Genomic DNA, 15,777 nt, shown 5'->3' with positions numbered 1-15,777 from the left:
ATTCAACTAACCTTACCCTTATCAAAGGATACATCTGTAAAGTTAAAGACTTTACACAGCGCAACAATGTCAACTGTGTTCGTAATATACATGATGTAACTAACAGGTAAGGCCATATTTTCAGGACATATTCTTCTCACCCAGGAGTGGAAGAAATATCATACAGCCAACACTGTAGCTAGTGTTTTGTCCGTTGAGTGTTAGACATGGAGCACCCCTACGTGCTGTACAAGAGAGATTGGTTTTGTGCTAACACCGAGTTTGATCAGCTCACTTGCCTTAGCAGCATATGACTCAAACATGACTCCGCACTATACATCTACCTTTTACAGTAATCTACATTCAGACACTTGCGACATAACTGTTACGCAGGGTCTAGTATGTGTGAAGGAAATGAAACGCCTCTAATTAGATGACTGAGTAATTCCTCGCTGTCTCCCAGACATCAATACCGTATGACATTCTTCACCAGTTATTCAGAGTATATGACTCACGACTATCAAAAGTAATAAAGCTTACCAGTAGACCACATTAAACGTTTTTCAAATGAATCGTTAAACCTGCCCGTTTGATTGTGTCTAGATTAATTTAGTAATTTTAGGTTCAGTGGCTGTGTTTAGTGTTCTGTTTTAATGCGGCTAACGTCTTTTTTGTGTTGACTTGCGGCAGTGAGTTATTTGGTGAGTACCTAATTGTTTACTAGCAATCATCACTGAGGTCCAATTTTGTCCAATTGAAAAACTTGCACCTGGCCAATGAGCCACTGGAATTATAACCAACTTTGTTTCCAGTACAATGCAATGGAGGTATACACAACTGCTGGCAGATAGATACGAGGGACCTTAAATAAGTAATGAAACTTTTTTGTCTACCAATTTCGGTTGAAGGAATGCGAAATCTCTTGTGGGTCATTATAGAATATCCTCCCGACAGCCCTTATAGTTTCACCTAACCTTCAAAATGGCGTCTGATGGAGGTTCGTTCCAAACAGAGAGCTGTCAATTAGTCTTTTTTTTTTTACAGAAAACCAGAGCATCGCAGGTATTCACAGGCACTTGGAGAATGTCTCCAGAGACCTGCTAGTGAACAAAAGAACGGTGAATCATTGAACGATGCATCTGCAAACACCGCAACAAGGTCGCGTAAACTATTCTGATACGCTGCGTACCTACCAGCTGCGCACAGCTGTGACTCTTGTAATGTTGGAACGTACGGACACTGTCATTCGAAATGATCTACACATCACAACCACACACCTCGCTGCTCCACTAGGGGTCTCTGTTGGTAGGACTGATATACTCTTCCACCAGTTATGGGAACGCAAAACTGTGTGGTTGGTTTGCTCGCTGCCCAGCGAAAGACCATAAAAATCAACGAAGGACCATCCGTGCGGAACTGCTGACCCATTATGATGTTGAACGTGACAACTTTTGTCGAACATCGAAACATAGTATCACCGCTTTGAATCGGAAAGAAAGCTGCAATTCATCGTGTGGTGCCTCAGCTTTCCGAACCATTCAACTTTTATGTCGAAGTCCTGTGCAAGATGTGAACTTTGTGATCTCATTGGGTTATGCTACAACTCATTCGCAACATTCAAGGCAAACATCAGTGCATTCAAGATGAATGCAGTGAAGGCGGATAACGCAACACAACACAACACAGGCTGAAAGAACGCATTGATCATATAATGCATTGTATTGGTACGTTTTGTTTCTTTTTCTCAAATTTAACGTATGATGGAGAGTTGTGTAAAATGATTTCTGATATGAACATAAAACGATTCGAATAGAAATGTCGATGTCACACGTGTTTTTCTGGAACTTCGTTTTATAGTGTGCATGTAATCTGATTACTAAATTATTATCAAACGGTGCCTTAAAACTAGAGTGTAACATAACATAAAATTACTAAAAATAAGAAATCAAAGGCAATGCCGTCATTCTAGATAAGTAGTAATAATTAGTAAGATTGTAAAACGTATAAATTGAGTTGCTTCGGTTCATAGTAATACTGATCAGAATGGGAGCACATGGAATAAAAGTACTTCGAAAAACATTTCTACCGCAGAGCTGCCACTGTTGAAATGAAAATGTGAAACAGGTAAAGGGACTATACTGCGCCATCCCTAAATTACCAGGAGGACATCGAAGAGTTAATGAAGAAAAAGTTTTAAATCGTTAAGAGGGAATTCCCTATTAGAATTAATGAGTCTGAGAGGAACGGCGGAAATGAAAGCGGAGTCCATTAAGTGTCTGAATCTGGAAGACAGAATAACAATCAAAAATCCATCAGCCATTGAGGCTGTTGGATTCAAATTTAAGGACATGGAAGATTAGGATAGAAAACGCCGGTGGACATTCAGTTCCAACAGGAAAGAGCTGATTATAAAATTGCGCCTCGATGTGTCAGTAAAGAATTAGCTTAGACCGGACAGTTCAGAAGTGAGTAATGATGATGACACTTATAAAGATATGTAAGACATTACTGTTATAGAAATGAACACAATATACCTTGTTGTAACTGTTTGAGGTGTAATAATTCCCTGAAGAGAGAATTGCGCTTATGAACTGGTATTGAAGATCGGATAAATTATGAAGTAAATGGATGTACAACATCAGTAAGCAATTTCATGCGCACATTGTTTCTAACATTATCAAACATAACCATCTGCTTTGAGTACGGAAAATTTATTTTCGATGATCGGTATTTGTGAAAGTGTTTGACACTGTTCTGAAGCAGAATGTGTATCCCCTAGACAGGAGAGTTTAAACAAAATTTCATAGTTGAAGCTATATTAGTTTTATTCGAGCCTTTTGACTGATTTCAGGGGGCTCGCAACGAATTCCTCTCTTGTGCCAACCCATTCACCGTAGGGAAATATTTGCACGTCCTCAATTATTTTTCGGTGTAGGTCCATTCCAATCTCTGTCTTCTTTTACACATTTTACCCTCTGCATGTCCGCCTAGTACCGTGGAAGTTGTTTCCTCATATCTTAACAAATGTCCTAAAGCTCTGTACTTTCTTCTCCTCATTACTATCCACACTGTCTTATCTCCGATTCTACGGAGAGCAACCTCATATCCTATTTGTAAATCTATCTGTAAGACAAAGAAAATCCCCAACTGCATAAAAAATTCTTATGATCTGACGGACTAAGACATATGTCCGGTACGGAGCGAAGTGGTGCAGTGGGTAACACACTCCCAGGTCAAACACACACCCGGCCATCCTGATTTAGGTTTTCCGTGATTTCAGGCAAATGCCGGGATGGTTCCTTTATTAGGGCACGGGCGATTTTCTTCCCCATCTTTCCCTCATCCGATGGGACCGACGACCTCGCGGTTTGGCCACCTCCTCCAAATCAGTCAAACAATATGTCAGACATGTAAATCGAAGACTTTTTTTAGAATATATGTCAATCGTTTCCTTACGCTTAGAGAATTTATTCTTATTGTACGTGGGACATTCAACTTACCACAAAACTGTATCTGCAGCGGTGTGTGAGAAAGAGCAGCTGTATGTTAGAAACTACTTTAGTTATTCTCCACGATACTAAAGAACATGAACAGCATAGTCGGCAGGCATTGTTACGGTGCTACTCTTTGCTGTAGTAGCCAATAGATAACAACAGTATAGAGGGAGGGAAGTGCACATAACCCGACGTTACTAACCAGCTTTCATTATAGTAACTTGTAAGAAACAGAAAATTAAACGATACTTCATTAATCTGTGTGAAATCGAACTTCGGACTGCACTTTTCTGTCTTCTGATTCACCAGTTTCACTCAAAAACTCGGCTTTTCAACATTTCCCAATCTTTTGTGTAGAATGTTCATATTTATTCACCCTGCAGTCCATAATCAAGAGAAATCACGATCCGGAGATATAACTAAGTTATCCAAAAGCGTTAAGCAGAAGGCTGTTTGTACCATGGGTACCCACTTTTTTTCCTTTTTTCAGTATCCACATTCCCATCTACTTTTCCATGCATGTAATCATAGTTTACCGCCATTTAGCGGTTTTACTTTTAACTCGAACTTTTAGGTGTGGAAAGAAGAAAATACTTGTATCAGTGTTTAACGCCATGCCCCCGATGAGTATAGAAGCATATCACGAAAACTATAGGACTAGATAGGGAAATTTATAGACAACGTCCTTTTCAAAGCCATTTGGAATCTGGATTAACCGGTTTAGGGATGTCAAACTGGGTATTACAAAGGCCGTATCTTAGTGCTGGGTCACCCTGCTCAGTTTCACCAATGAAGATAAAGGCTCGACGCACGAAACTATGAAAGCCAGATGGGGTTCAACATCCCGTTGACATCGATGCCATTAAAGATGGACCACTACCTCTGTAAGTTAGTAGCATTGGGAAAGAATTTGGCCGTGTGCTTCCGAAGAAACCATCCCGGCATTTGCTTGGGAAGGAAATCACGGAAAACATAAATCTTGATGACCGGACGTGGGTTTGAACTGTCGAGTGTGTTTGAAGAATCGTACTCACGCATGCGAGTCTAGTGTGCTAACCACTGCGCCATTTCGCTCTATACGAAATTGTCGCGACGCTCGTAATTACGACGAGCGCTCAATAAATGATTCTACACATTTTCTTTCTCGGCAACTTTCGGTTGAAAAATTCGGCTCTGCTGTGGTATGTGGTGGAATATTTCCGCTTCACCCGTCAGAGTTTCATGAATTTCTGATACATGGCGACGCTATATGTGGTGTTCGAAATGTCGTTTCTAACGGAGGTGCATTACAAGCAGAAAACCGTCACTTAGGGTTCTTCGGCGGAAAACCCGAGCCATGCAGATATTCATAGGCGCTTGCAGAATGTCTAAGAAAACATGAAAGTGAACAAAAACATGGCGAGTTGTAGGGAGTGGCGTCTCTCCCCATCACATCTAGGTTGGCCAAACCTGTTCTGTCTCCCGCGTGACATTCGTCAGTCCACAATTGTAATCCCTGAAATGTTGGAAGGTATGTTCATTCTCTTTCGATGTGACCACAGCACCACAACGGGACGTCTTTGTTGGTAGTACCGACACACTCGTCCACCTGTTGGGATACTCAAAGACGTGCATAGTCTGTGTTCCTCACCGCACTAACAAAATTCCATAAAGACCAACGATGGGTCATCTGTGCGGAGCTGCTTGCGCGCTAGGAGACTGATCGTGTGTGTTTTTGTCGAACATCGTCACAGGCGATGAAACATGGGTTTGTCCATACAACCAGAAACAAAACGGCAATCCACAATAGGGAGCCGCACCTCTCCTCTGAAGAAAAAGTGCAAAGACACATCCTTAGCCACTCATCAAAACATGAAGGGGTTATTCTGCCTGATGTCCTCCCTCATCGTGCAACGATCAACATTGAAGTGTGTTGTGCTGCGCTAAAGAAATAGAAATTTGAGGTAAGATGTTATGGGACCAAACTGCTGAGGTCATCGGTCACTAAGCTTATACACCACTTAATCTAACTTAAAGTTACTTACGCTAAGGACAACACACGCACCCATGCCCGAGGGAGGATTCGAGCCTCCGACGGCGGGAGCCGCGCGGACCGTGACAAGGCGCCGTAGACCACGCGGCTACCTCGTGCGACACACTGCAGGTAGGGGGCTTTAAAGGTCCCCCCTAATGGTCGGAACTGGAGGACAATCTTCCGAACTACAAAGGATTCAAAAACGCAGCTCACCAGTAAACGGCAGCAGCCAGTAGGTTGGTAAACAAAACCTAAGGAAGGCGGAGCGGCGCCACAAAGGTCTCAAAAGGAGAGCGCGGCAGCTCACACGGGCTCAACACCGAAGGCAGTTCCTTGAGGTACACCCCACATCACCATGATGGAACCCTATTCCTCGTCCGCAGCTCGTGGTCGTGCGGTAGCGTTCTCGCTTCCCACGCCTGGGTTCCCGGGTTCGATTCCCGGCGGGGTCAGGGATTTTCTCTGCCTCGTGATGGCTGGGTGTTGTGTGCTGTCCTTAGGTTAGTTAGGTTTAAGTAGTTCTAAGTTCTAGGGGACTGATGACCATAGCTGTCACGTCCCATAGTGCTCAGAGCCATTTGAACCCTATTCGTCCATACGCCAAATTTCTTCTGCATTGAGCTCTGAAAGCAACAGACTGATCTAAGTGATCACTACAGGCCAGGCTCACAGCTTGCCCACCAGAATGCTGCCTGTCCCACAAACACGGCCGTTCCTTGAGCAGCCAGGTCAGCCGTCCGTGAACTGCCTCCGAACACATTCTGACTACTTACAGCTACCTCTGCAGACTCCCCTGCAAACTAAATGATAGCACCCTCTTAAGACCAGCCAAACCAAAGAGCCTGATGACAGGCGTATAGTGACACGGAGCAAAATCTTTTGCCAAACACGGAAAGCACGAATCACTCACAACAGTACTTTTGCGAGTAATGGTTATCTGAATAATTTTGCTCGATTCATTGTTCCCTTCCCTACTCAGACCAGACAATCAAATTATTTTCCTCCTCCCTGTTGAATCCACAAACATGGCAGTCCTGTAGAGGTAAGTTGCGCCACATACGTAGAGATAGTGCTACGATAATCTCTGGTTGCGTAATCTCAGAGGTGCTTTTGAGTCGATCCATAATATCGAACAGCTCAGATGCAATACTTTAAGTGGCCGGTGTACAAAACTGTTAGAGAGATTTAGTCATATGCCAGTAGCTCAGCCGAATGTCAGCCCACCTTTGAGGGGAGTCCCCTATGTTCCAGGAGAAAGCCTAGCGGAGCTGCACCTGAGCCACTGTGTGCCGACACCGCCCGCCACCTCCGCCCCGCTGCTGCTGGTGGTAGCACTGGCCACGCTGTTGGCAGCCCTGCGCGCCGCCAGGTGAGGCCACAACTGCTGGTCTTGTTGCGGACACATATCACCCGAGTGCCTCAGTCGCCAGCAGCTCTGCGGCCATCGACGACGTCTGCGTCGGACCCCACGAGAGTAGCTGACCACGGAGAACGCTGTGCGTGCAGTGGTGCGCGTCCTCGCCAGGCGTCCAGCGCGCGACCTGTACTGTACCTCCAGCCGGCTGTACACTCCAATTGGAATCTGGTGCTACTCTCGAAACAGAGTCTCATTTGACTTCCTTTCTGGAAGCAATGCTGCGAAAGACACCAAACGAAAGTGTTCAGTTTGTGACTTCCTATCAATGACAGAATTTATTTATTATATTTTAAGAGAATCGCGTACTTCTAGAAGTGTAAATGTGTTCGTCCAGGCGTTCAGACCCGTTTTCTGACGCCCAGAGATTGGTAAAGGGCACTGAATTCTAAAAACTATCGTTGTTCGTACGAGAATGTGTTTTCAGTTCGGACTAAAACTTTATTTCCCGTGTTGATGATTCGAGATTGATTTATTGTGGTTGTCTTGGAGATATAAAAATTTTAATCCAGAATATTTTTTTCTGGTGAGCTTTCTAGAGAAGAAATATACTGTCTAATAATGGATAAAAAACGAAAAATATATATACAGCGTTTTAAAGGTCTACAGGTTTTTACACAAGACCAAGTTCTCGATATTCTAATTTCATTCCATGTATTACTACTGTCGGTGCAACATATTTGAAAATGTCGTATCATTGATGATATGAACAACTGTTTGTATGAATTGATTTCTTGGTGAATTTTTTGATAAGAAGAGGGCCAATTCAATTGTTTAATGCGCACAGAGTAAAAAATACAATGTGTGTTACTGATATGTTAACATGACTTTCCTGTATTCCTTTCTATGATACATAAGCTACAAGCATTTACATGCAAGGTACGTATGCAACACATTCATAAGCACTGCTATCCTGAATAGAATTGTGGTTTTTCTTCTACTTACGATACGGCAATGAAAAGAAATAACTGCGTGAACTTTGTCTAGGGTAAAAATAATAAGATTGAATTACCTTTTTCTGTTTCTCAGGATTTGGAGGAAACTATATTAAATTTGTCAAGAAAACGTTCTGAAAGTGCTTAGTTCTCGGTGGTTATAAAGTAAAGAAGCGACTCTATAATCTGGACAGTATTATACATGCTCACAGACAGTGGTTGCAAACATTTACACGCCGAAGGATTTCTCACAACTGCACAAAGTACCCATAACAGAAAAATGTTGAGAAAACATTAAAGCATAAGTTGGGAATGCGGATGAAGCAAGTGAATGCTATGTTGGTGTAAAACACAGGGTAAGTGGCATATAATGTTATTATCAGAAGTACAAGTAGATTGGAACACCTTAAAAAATGACATTGCTACAGGTAATTAATTTATACAAACACTCAGCCCAGAATACATTCTTATAAACTACGCTCTTATTGCGTCTGCTGAACCAGCGGTGAGTTCTACAATTCCCCCTTACACAGTCCACATCTTGGAATGATATTCCTGAGTATGCTAAGATCGAAATGAAATCCAAAATGTAGCGGTTTCCTTTCATTTCTTTGGTCATGTCGTTTAGTGGTCTTCTGTTATGATTATTTTATTTAGTCTATTCATCAGGTTCTCATTATCATGTGTGGTGACTTTGTCGCATTGTATTTTCACTAATGTAGATTTTGTGTCAAAGCGCCTAGGTGTGAGGGTTTTCTCCGTCCTGCGAATTTGCCCAAAATTATTATAAAGATCCCTGAAAAAACTCCATTGAAATGGCTTATGGGGGAGGGGGTTGAAAAGGGGGAGGAGAATAACGGTGACACGCTGCACTTGAGCTGTGACTAAGTCCTTTGCTACGCAGTGTACCGAGCGAGGTGGCGAATGGTTTGCATTGGACTCGCATTCGAGAGAACGACGGTTCTATTCCGCGTCCGATTATCCTGATTTAGGTTTCCCGTGATTTCCCTAAATCGCTCCAGGCAAATGGCGGGATGGTTCCTATCAAAAGGCACGGGTGACTTCCTCCCCATCCTTCCCTAATCCGATGAGACCGATGACCTCGCTGTCTGGTCTCCTCCCCAAAAATAGCCCAACCCAACCCTTCCATCGTACACCACATAGAGAGAGACGCAGGCAGTATGCCTGCCGCAGTGCGTGTTATAAGACTTGTCGTATGAACTGGATATATGTTTCTGCAGGATTCATTCACACTACGGTGGTGTTGATTCGAAGCAGCAGCTGGTCTGGTAACGTTGCCTTTGAGTAATCTTAAGACGAGCCTGAGATGACAATTCCCATTTGTGAAGTAGTTCTATGGTAAACTACACCACGGAGATGAATGGTTCTGTGCCATCAAATGGTCTTTCCATGAAGGTCGATGATCTCTGGGTGGACAAGCCCTTTTGTTGGCTTGTAATATTGGCTTGACAGTTGTTCGCTTGGAAAACAACATCCACTTCAAGGTACAAATGGCAATTCCTTCGACACATGTGGAAAACGGGCCGTTTTGCTTGAACCTTAAATCGTATACCATATTGTAGAGAATGTTGTTGCTACATAATGACATACTGCCTGTTAGCTTTCTTCTCCAGATCTTCGGCCCTATTTGTTTTGATAATTTGTACTTCTCGGCGGTACGTGTAGTTCCTGACATTCACAAAGATTAACGCCCTGTTGTTAGTGGCGGACTGGAGTCGAGCATGCAGTTGGACGTAATACGTATAGTACCCTCAAAACTGATATCCACACGGAGGTGGTATGGTAGGAGGGCGGGGGTTGAAGGTATTTACCTTGTTATCATAGCTATAGCTCCTCTGTTGGACGTTCGCAGCATTACGGGAATCTATGCTCGATTCCTCATCAGGGTTTCTTCTTTGTTCTTAAAGTTGTGCTTTTATTTATGAATTTCGGTGGCTTCCATGAACAATGATAGTTCTTTTCCATAGGAATAACCTACAAGGCGGCGAATTTCATTACGTGGTCTGTGTGGAACAGCATGCGCTAGGCCACAGCTAATTTATCCAATTGCTTCGACTTGCATTTCTTTTTATGTACCGCTATTGGCCTATGGATATGTGTGCTTCCGATACCTACTGCGTGCCAGGTTTTTTCTGTTCCTTCTAAGCGGCACTTCTGTAAAGGGTACTTGTTGATCCTGTTCTATTTCCACAGTAAATTTATTGTTGGAATGATGACAGTTTCATTAAGTCACCTAGCTGTTTATCACCTTGGCTCCATACGACACACTTGTCATCGACGTACCTGTATCGCAGTTGAAGATTAGACAGTTCCAAGTCCAGCGCCTGTCTGTCGAAATTCTCCAACCAGAAATTGACTACTCTTGGCAACCTCGATGCTATTAGTAGAAATCACTATTTCATGTAAGATATCTCGTGGAAAGGAGTGTATGGAAAAGACTGACAAGAAAAAAGGGCAGGATGATAGAGCATTTGTTATCACTAGAGTGGCGGAAGTCATATCATAGTGTTTCCCTTCATTGTCATACCCAATTTATTTACTGCGTTAATGAAATCATATGACTTGTCCTAATTCTTTCTCCTCTTTACGATAATTATTTGAATTACAAAATATTTATAGTATCTTAAACATTTCAATCGATACACCGCGAGTGGCGGAAAGGGTCAGTTTGATCCCACTGTAATTTCTCTTCTGGATATATGCAAATTATCCAACAATGTAGCGATAACAGTCAGCAATCATGCAAAGTAGTTGCTGCTACTTTTAGCAACTTGACAGGTGTAGATTCCAATCACCCACAGAATATATCACGTCATTCAGCACGGTTTCGAACTTGTATCGTCAGTGTAGACTTTCTGATGAAGAATTGTTACCCATCTTAGAGAATTCCGATGTTCAGTCGGAAACTGACATTACTTTTGAAGATGATTATGTACCTGAGACCAGAGAAGTTGAAGACATTGTGAACGAGGAGCGATAAGTGGAAGAGGATTCACATGCTGATCTATGCTAATCATCACCTCTTTCGCCACAGTAGGCGCACTTGGAAGCCTCTACAAAGATGGTCGCTAGGGGTGAAACCGTGTGGGAGAATGCCAATTTTTCATCTTTTGGAAGAAGATCGGCTGTGAACATTGTGAAAGAGAGTGGAGGTCCCACTGCTTACGCTTTCTAGCGAGTAAACGAAGAACTGGACTGTGTCACTTGAAGAACTGGAGAAACTGATAGCTATCATATAAGTTCGGTGTGTCATTTGTACAAAAGCTATGTATTTGTACAAAAGGTATGTCTGTGGATGACCTCTGGCCACACTCTCAGGGGCTTACTTTCATCAAGCACATTATGCCAAGGGCAGATTTCAATGGCTTCTCACATTTCTCCGTTTTCATGAAAAATCAACTCGAACCGGGAGCCTGGTAGCCAGAAACTCCTTCCTTGTAGCTGAATTCATTTCACTGACAACAGTACTCGTCTTAGGGCTCTGGAGAAAATATAACCATTAACGAGCATCTGCTACCAAGCAAAAGAAGATGCAGGTTCACTCATTTCGTGCCCAACAAACCAGACAAATATGGCCTCAAATTCTGATTGGCTGTCTATGTGACGGCAAGTCTATCATAGAGGACACGCGTAGGGAGAAGTAACCACTCGGAGATTAATCTTTATGTATCTCATGGAGCCATTTGCAAAACAAGGAAGCAATGTGACGACGGAGAACTTCTTTATGTTCCTTCAACTTGCTAAGAAACTCAAAGAAGAGGAAACATCATTAGTTGGCACAATGAAGAAGTTCCATCGTGAAATTCCCGATGAAGTTCAAATGGTTCAAATGGCTCTGAGCACTATGCCACTTAACTTCTGAGGTCATTAGTCGCCTAGGACTTAGAACTAATTAAACCTAACTAACCTAAGGACATCACACACATCCATGCCCGAGGCAGGATTCAAACCTGCGACCGTAGCGGTCGCTCGGCTCCAGACGGTAGCGCCTAGAACCGCACGGCCACTCCGGGCGGCCCCGATGAACTAAGGAAGGCTAAGGCTGAAATACACATCACCACCATTCTGTACCACAGTTGCTACACAGGCTACACCATGACTTTATACCAAAGCAAGAAGAGTAAAAATGTCATTTTTCTGAGTGAACACCATCCTGGAGTAGAAATAAGCAAGGAAGAACGAAGAAACCTGAAATCATAACATTCTGCAGTGGAACGAAGTATGGGGTGAAAGTGGTTGATGAAATGATGGCAGCATGGGTCATCTACAACACAGCAACGAACAAGTAAATGGAAAGGATAAAGTTCATATTTCAGCTGGCGAATGAACAAGTAAACGATAGAGGAAGAGCATCAGGCAAAGGGAGACTTAAATTACCTAGAAAGCGTAAGGAGTGTCAAATAAGAATCTGCAAAGGGAAGAAGACCAGCGAAGACCATATAAAGTGCCACAAAGCCGTGTGTGGAAAATACCCGCGCAAAAGAGAAATAACATGTGCTTAGAGCGTCTAGTAGTTTCCAATGAATTGAATGAAAGCCAATACAAAGACGTGTGCAGCACACATGCGAGAGTAATATGGACCTAATATACTAAATGTGTCTATAAGGCTACACAAACAGTTAATAAACAGAAATCTACTGTTCAGGACACTTGTTAGCATCAACAAAAATATTATGATAAATAACTATTGTGCTTACTAGAAAAAGGGTATGGATTTACTAACACTAAAATGAAGTACCAGTCTAAGTCACATAACTAAGTATTTCATGCCGGGTCAAAATGATCCATTCCCGCCGTTTTAGCAACGTCATTAACTCCGCCGTTCTAGTGTTAAGACATCAGGGTAAAGTTTCCATGGTACTAGATTGCGCTGCAGAGGGTAAAAACTGTAGAGTAAGTCAGTAAGTAACTGAACACATAGATTGCAGTTGCTACTCTTAGATGAAACGGTAGATGCACTAGAAAAATTCGTGGTAGGCCATATCAAACAGTCAGAAGACTGATGAAAAAAAAAGTCTAGAGCAAGACATCTGGAAAAAGAATCAGTATTTTCCAGATAGTCAATGAGTGACACTTGTAAACAAAGTAACAACCTATTAGACGATAATATGTAATTTTGTCCTTTTCCAATGACTGGCAATTCCATTAGTACCAGGATCATCAAACAGACGATGCTGCAGGTTGGCACATGTGCAGAAATCTGCCGCGGCGGAGCACACGTTGTATGAGCCCGACCACGTAATAAAATTCACCACCACACACGTTCTCGCTGTGGAGGAGAGCTACCATGCCCATTTGTTCAGGGAAGTAACAATCAAGGAGCTACAGCGATAATAACAAAGGCAGCGTCCCCTGCCGACGTCAACGCGGAGATGACATATAACCTCTGGCAGGGAATCAGACCACCACCAGTAATGGATAGCCACTCGTGCTGGTGAAGTGTCAAATTCTTTGAACAAACGTAGTCCGAATATCCCGAAATGGAAATCAATAGACAGTACGGTGGTAACTCATATATTCATGACAGGACGTTACGGTGATGGACGATTTTAGTACAGATCTGTTGTAGAAGAGCAAGTCTGTGCCACACTTACCTCTGAACAAGTCTCTGAGGTAGTGAAATATTGGTTTTATAAATTCATATACATGTTCTGCTGCCATATATTTTTATTATTCTTTCAGAAGCGTATTTGCTTCCACATTGAGGCTTACGTAGTGGGTTTAACCTGGAATAATACCATTTGCGTTTTATATATTATACTTACGTCGGTTGTGAGCTCTGCAAGATCCATGAACTATTTTATATTAACGTGACAAACCCTAATTCTAGGGCTATATTTTTTTTCTGCCATATGGATCTATGCCGACAATTGTAAAAACGGCGATGGTACATTAGTCCTTACTAATGTAAAATTGTTACCTTCTGAAGGAGACAAATTTATATTTGTCGAAAGCTAGGTAAAAAAATTCCTTTACCCATTCTCACAGCGGACAATTGCGAGTGTAAACTACTCATTGCCGGCTGCTCCACTTGCAACATCGAGTGAAAAATTAAGTCGACATCCACGAAAAAAAATATTTCCATTAATAATAACAGATTGTGAAGTGCCATTTGTGCCCAGTTTATTCTCGAGACTTATTATGTGTTTGTAGACTGGCATGCGGTGGCGGCGATGACGGTACATACGTCGACGAGGCATAGTGCTTCAATGCTGTTGCAGATAGAGCTCACAGCAGAATGATTCCGCTGGCGTGCACTGCCCGCTTATATAGAGAACGCTTGACCTCCTTTACGTAACGCGATGATAACGGACTTAGAACGCATCGTTACCTGGACTAGAATATGCCTTTTACTTTGTATTTCCGTTATTGTAGAAAAGTGTCTAATGATGGGAAAATACTTGTATGGATGAAAGGACTTGGTGTACTTGCTGAAAATGTAACTGTTACTGGTGATGTTACTTTGTACAATAGTTATTAATAAAGTGTCATCTGTAGCGTCAGCCGAGAACCGGTGAGCATACATCCCGAACCGGGGGCTCAAGGAAGCAACAATTTGAAAAAAATTACAAAGCATAGTGCCGCACTGCCCGTCCGGTTACGCAACACGCTGTTTATAATTTTATTGTATCTTATTTTGTTACTTTGGTAGGATGGAGATATTCTTTCGTCACAAAGTTCCATCGAACATTACGTGGTAGCTACTGGCGGTTTACGCTGGTTCCACCCAGAAGGTCAGTCACCCCTCTTTCCAGCAGAATTTAGCGTCGTAACACATCGTTGGTTGGGAGGTGAAGACTTGTGGTTTTAGCCGCTTAATAGGAAAGGGTTATCTCTCTCCGTTTAGAACGGCCTCTTCCCTCACTGTGTGGGGTTGTTGTCTGATAGATAGTGTACCTATTATACATGTGTCTATGGTGTTGGAGTCGTAAGACTATGAGAGAAGATAGACGGCGGAAACCGGCGCCAGCATAAGCTACTTCTTTCGACTAGCACCAAAGGATAGCCTCCTACCTTAACGTGCCTATCCGACGAACGGATCACCGTCTACAATTTCACATGCTTTCATTCAGTGAGGCACAGCGGAGCGGTTTGCGAAATAACTCATTAGTCAGAATATTGTCTCAGTATCTGGTGAGCTGGAACTTTGCGCTACGTATCGTCCCATTCAGAGCAATTTAATGGCAGTGAAAACATGTTCCACCACCAGGAAAAGAACCGAACCTACAGCACATGAGTATGTTTGCAACCACGGAGGTGTGCTCTAGCGTACACAGACGACACGATCTCGCTCTCTGTAAGACAAGCCCTCTCTGACAGTGGAATATAAAAGTTAAGGACGAAAGTAACTTTCGCGGGGGCAAGGTGTGTCTTTGCCAAGTCCCAGAGCTTGTTGAGACTAGGACCATACCTAGAAAGAAGTGCTACAACGTAGTACTGAAGGTAATGGAAGGAAATACCCAATGAGACACCAGCGCATGCTCTTCAACGTGATTCCATGCTGCCCACGTGGCAGGAAATTCATTCCTCCACCAGCAGGGTTAGCAACTGTTGGATGGTCTTTGGTGCATGTGAACGTTCTGCAATACGTCTCTCCAACAAGTGGCCCGTGAGATTTAAGTCGGGAGAACAAGCAGACCACTCCATTCACCTAGTTCGTCTCAATCCAAGAGCTCCCCAACAGAACTCTTCAATGCGGTCGCACATTATAATACATAAAAATTAAGCTAGGGCCGAATGCATCCTTGGAAAGACGCAAATGGGGATGAAGTAAAGTGTCGCAATAGCAGTAACCAGTAAGTGTACCGTATTCTAAGATTTGGAAGTCAGTACGGCAATGTGACGTTGCCCCTCAAGCAATGTATCACCTGGACCACTAAAACGATCATTTTAGGACAGATTACTTGGTACAACTACATG

At 42.8% G+C, this 15,777-nt stretch overlaps 1 protein-coding gene across 1 annotated transcript in view; it reads left to right on the top strand.

Annotated features, from left to right (window-relative positions):
- The window catches only part of LOC126095637 (uncharacterized), a 123,543-nt gene extending 115,863 nt beyond the window's left edge, over positions 1 to 7,680 (top strand). The window contains exon 6 of the mRNA XM_049910399.1: positions 6,739 to 7,680. Within this exon, the coding sequence (XP_049766356.1) occupies positions 6,739 to 6,860 (122 nt within the window). The 3' untranslated portion in view covers positions 6,861 to 7,680. The remainder of the gene's footprint in view (positions 1 to 6,738) is intronic.
- Positions 7,681 to 15,777: the final 8,097 nt, after the last annotated feature.

This window comes from Schistocerca cancellata, chromosome 8 (genome assembly GCF_023864275.1).
Source record: "Schistocerca cancellata isolate TAMUIC-IGC-003103 chromosome 8, iqSchCanc2.1, whole genome shotgun sequence".
NCBI classification, from domain to species: Eukaryota; Metazoa; Arthropoda; class Insecta; order Orthoptera; family Acrididae; genus Schistocerca; species Schistocerca cancellata.
The sequence above is the reverse complement of the archived record's forward strand: the minus strand, read 5'-3'. Positions and strand labels throughout refer to the sequence as shown.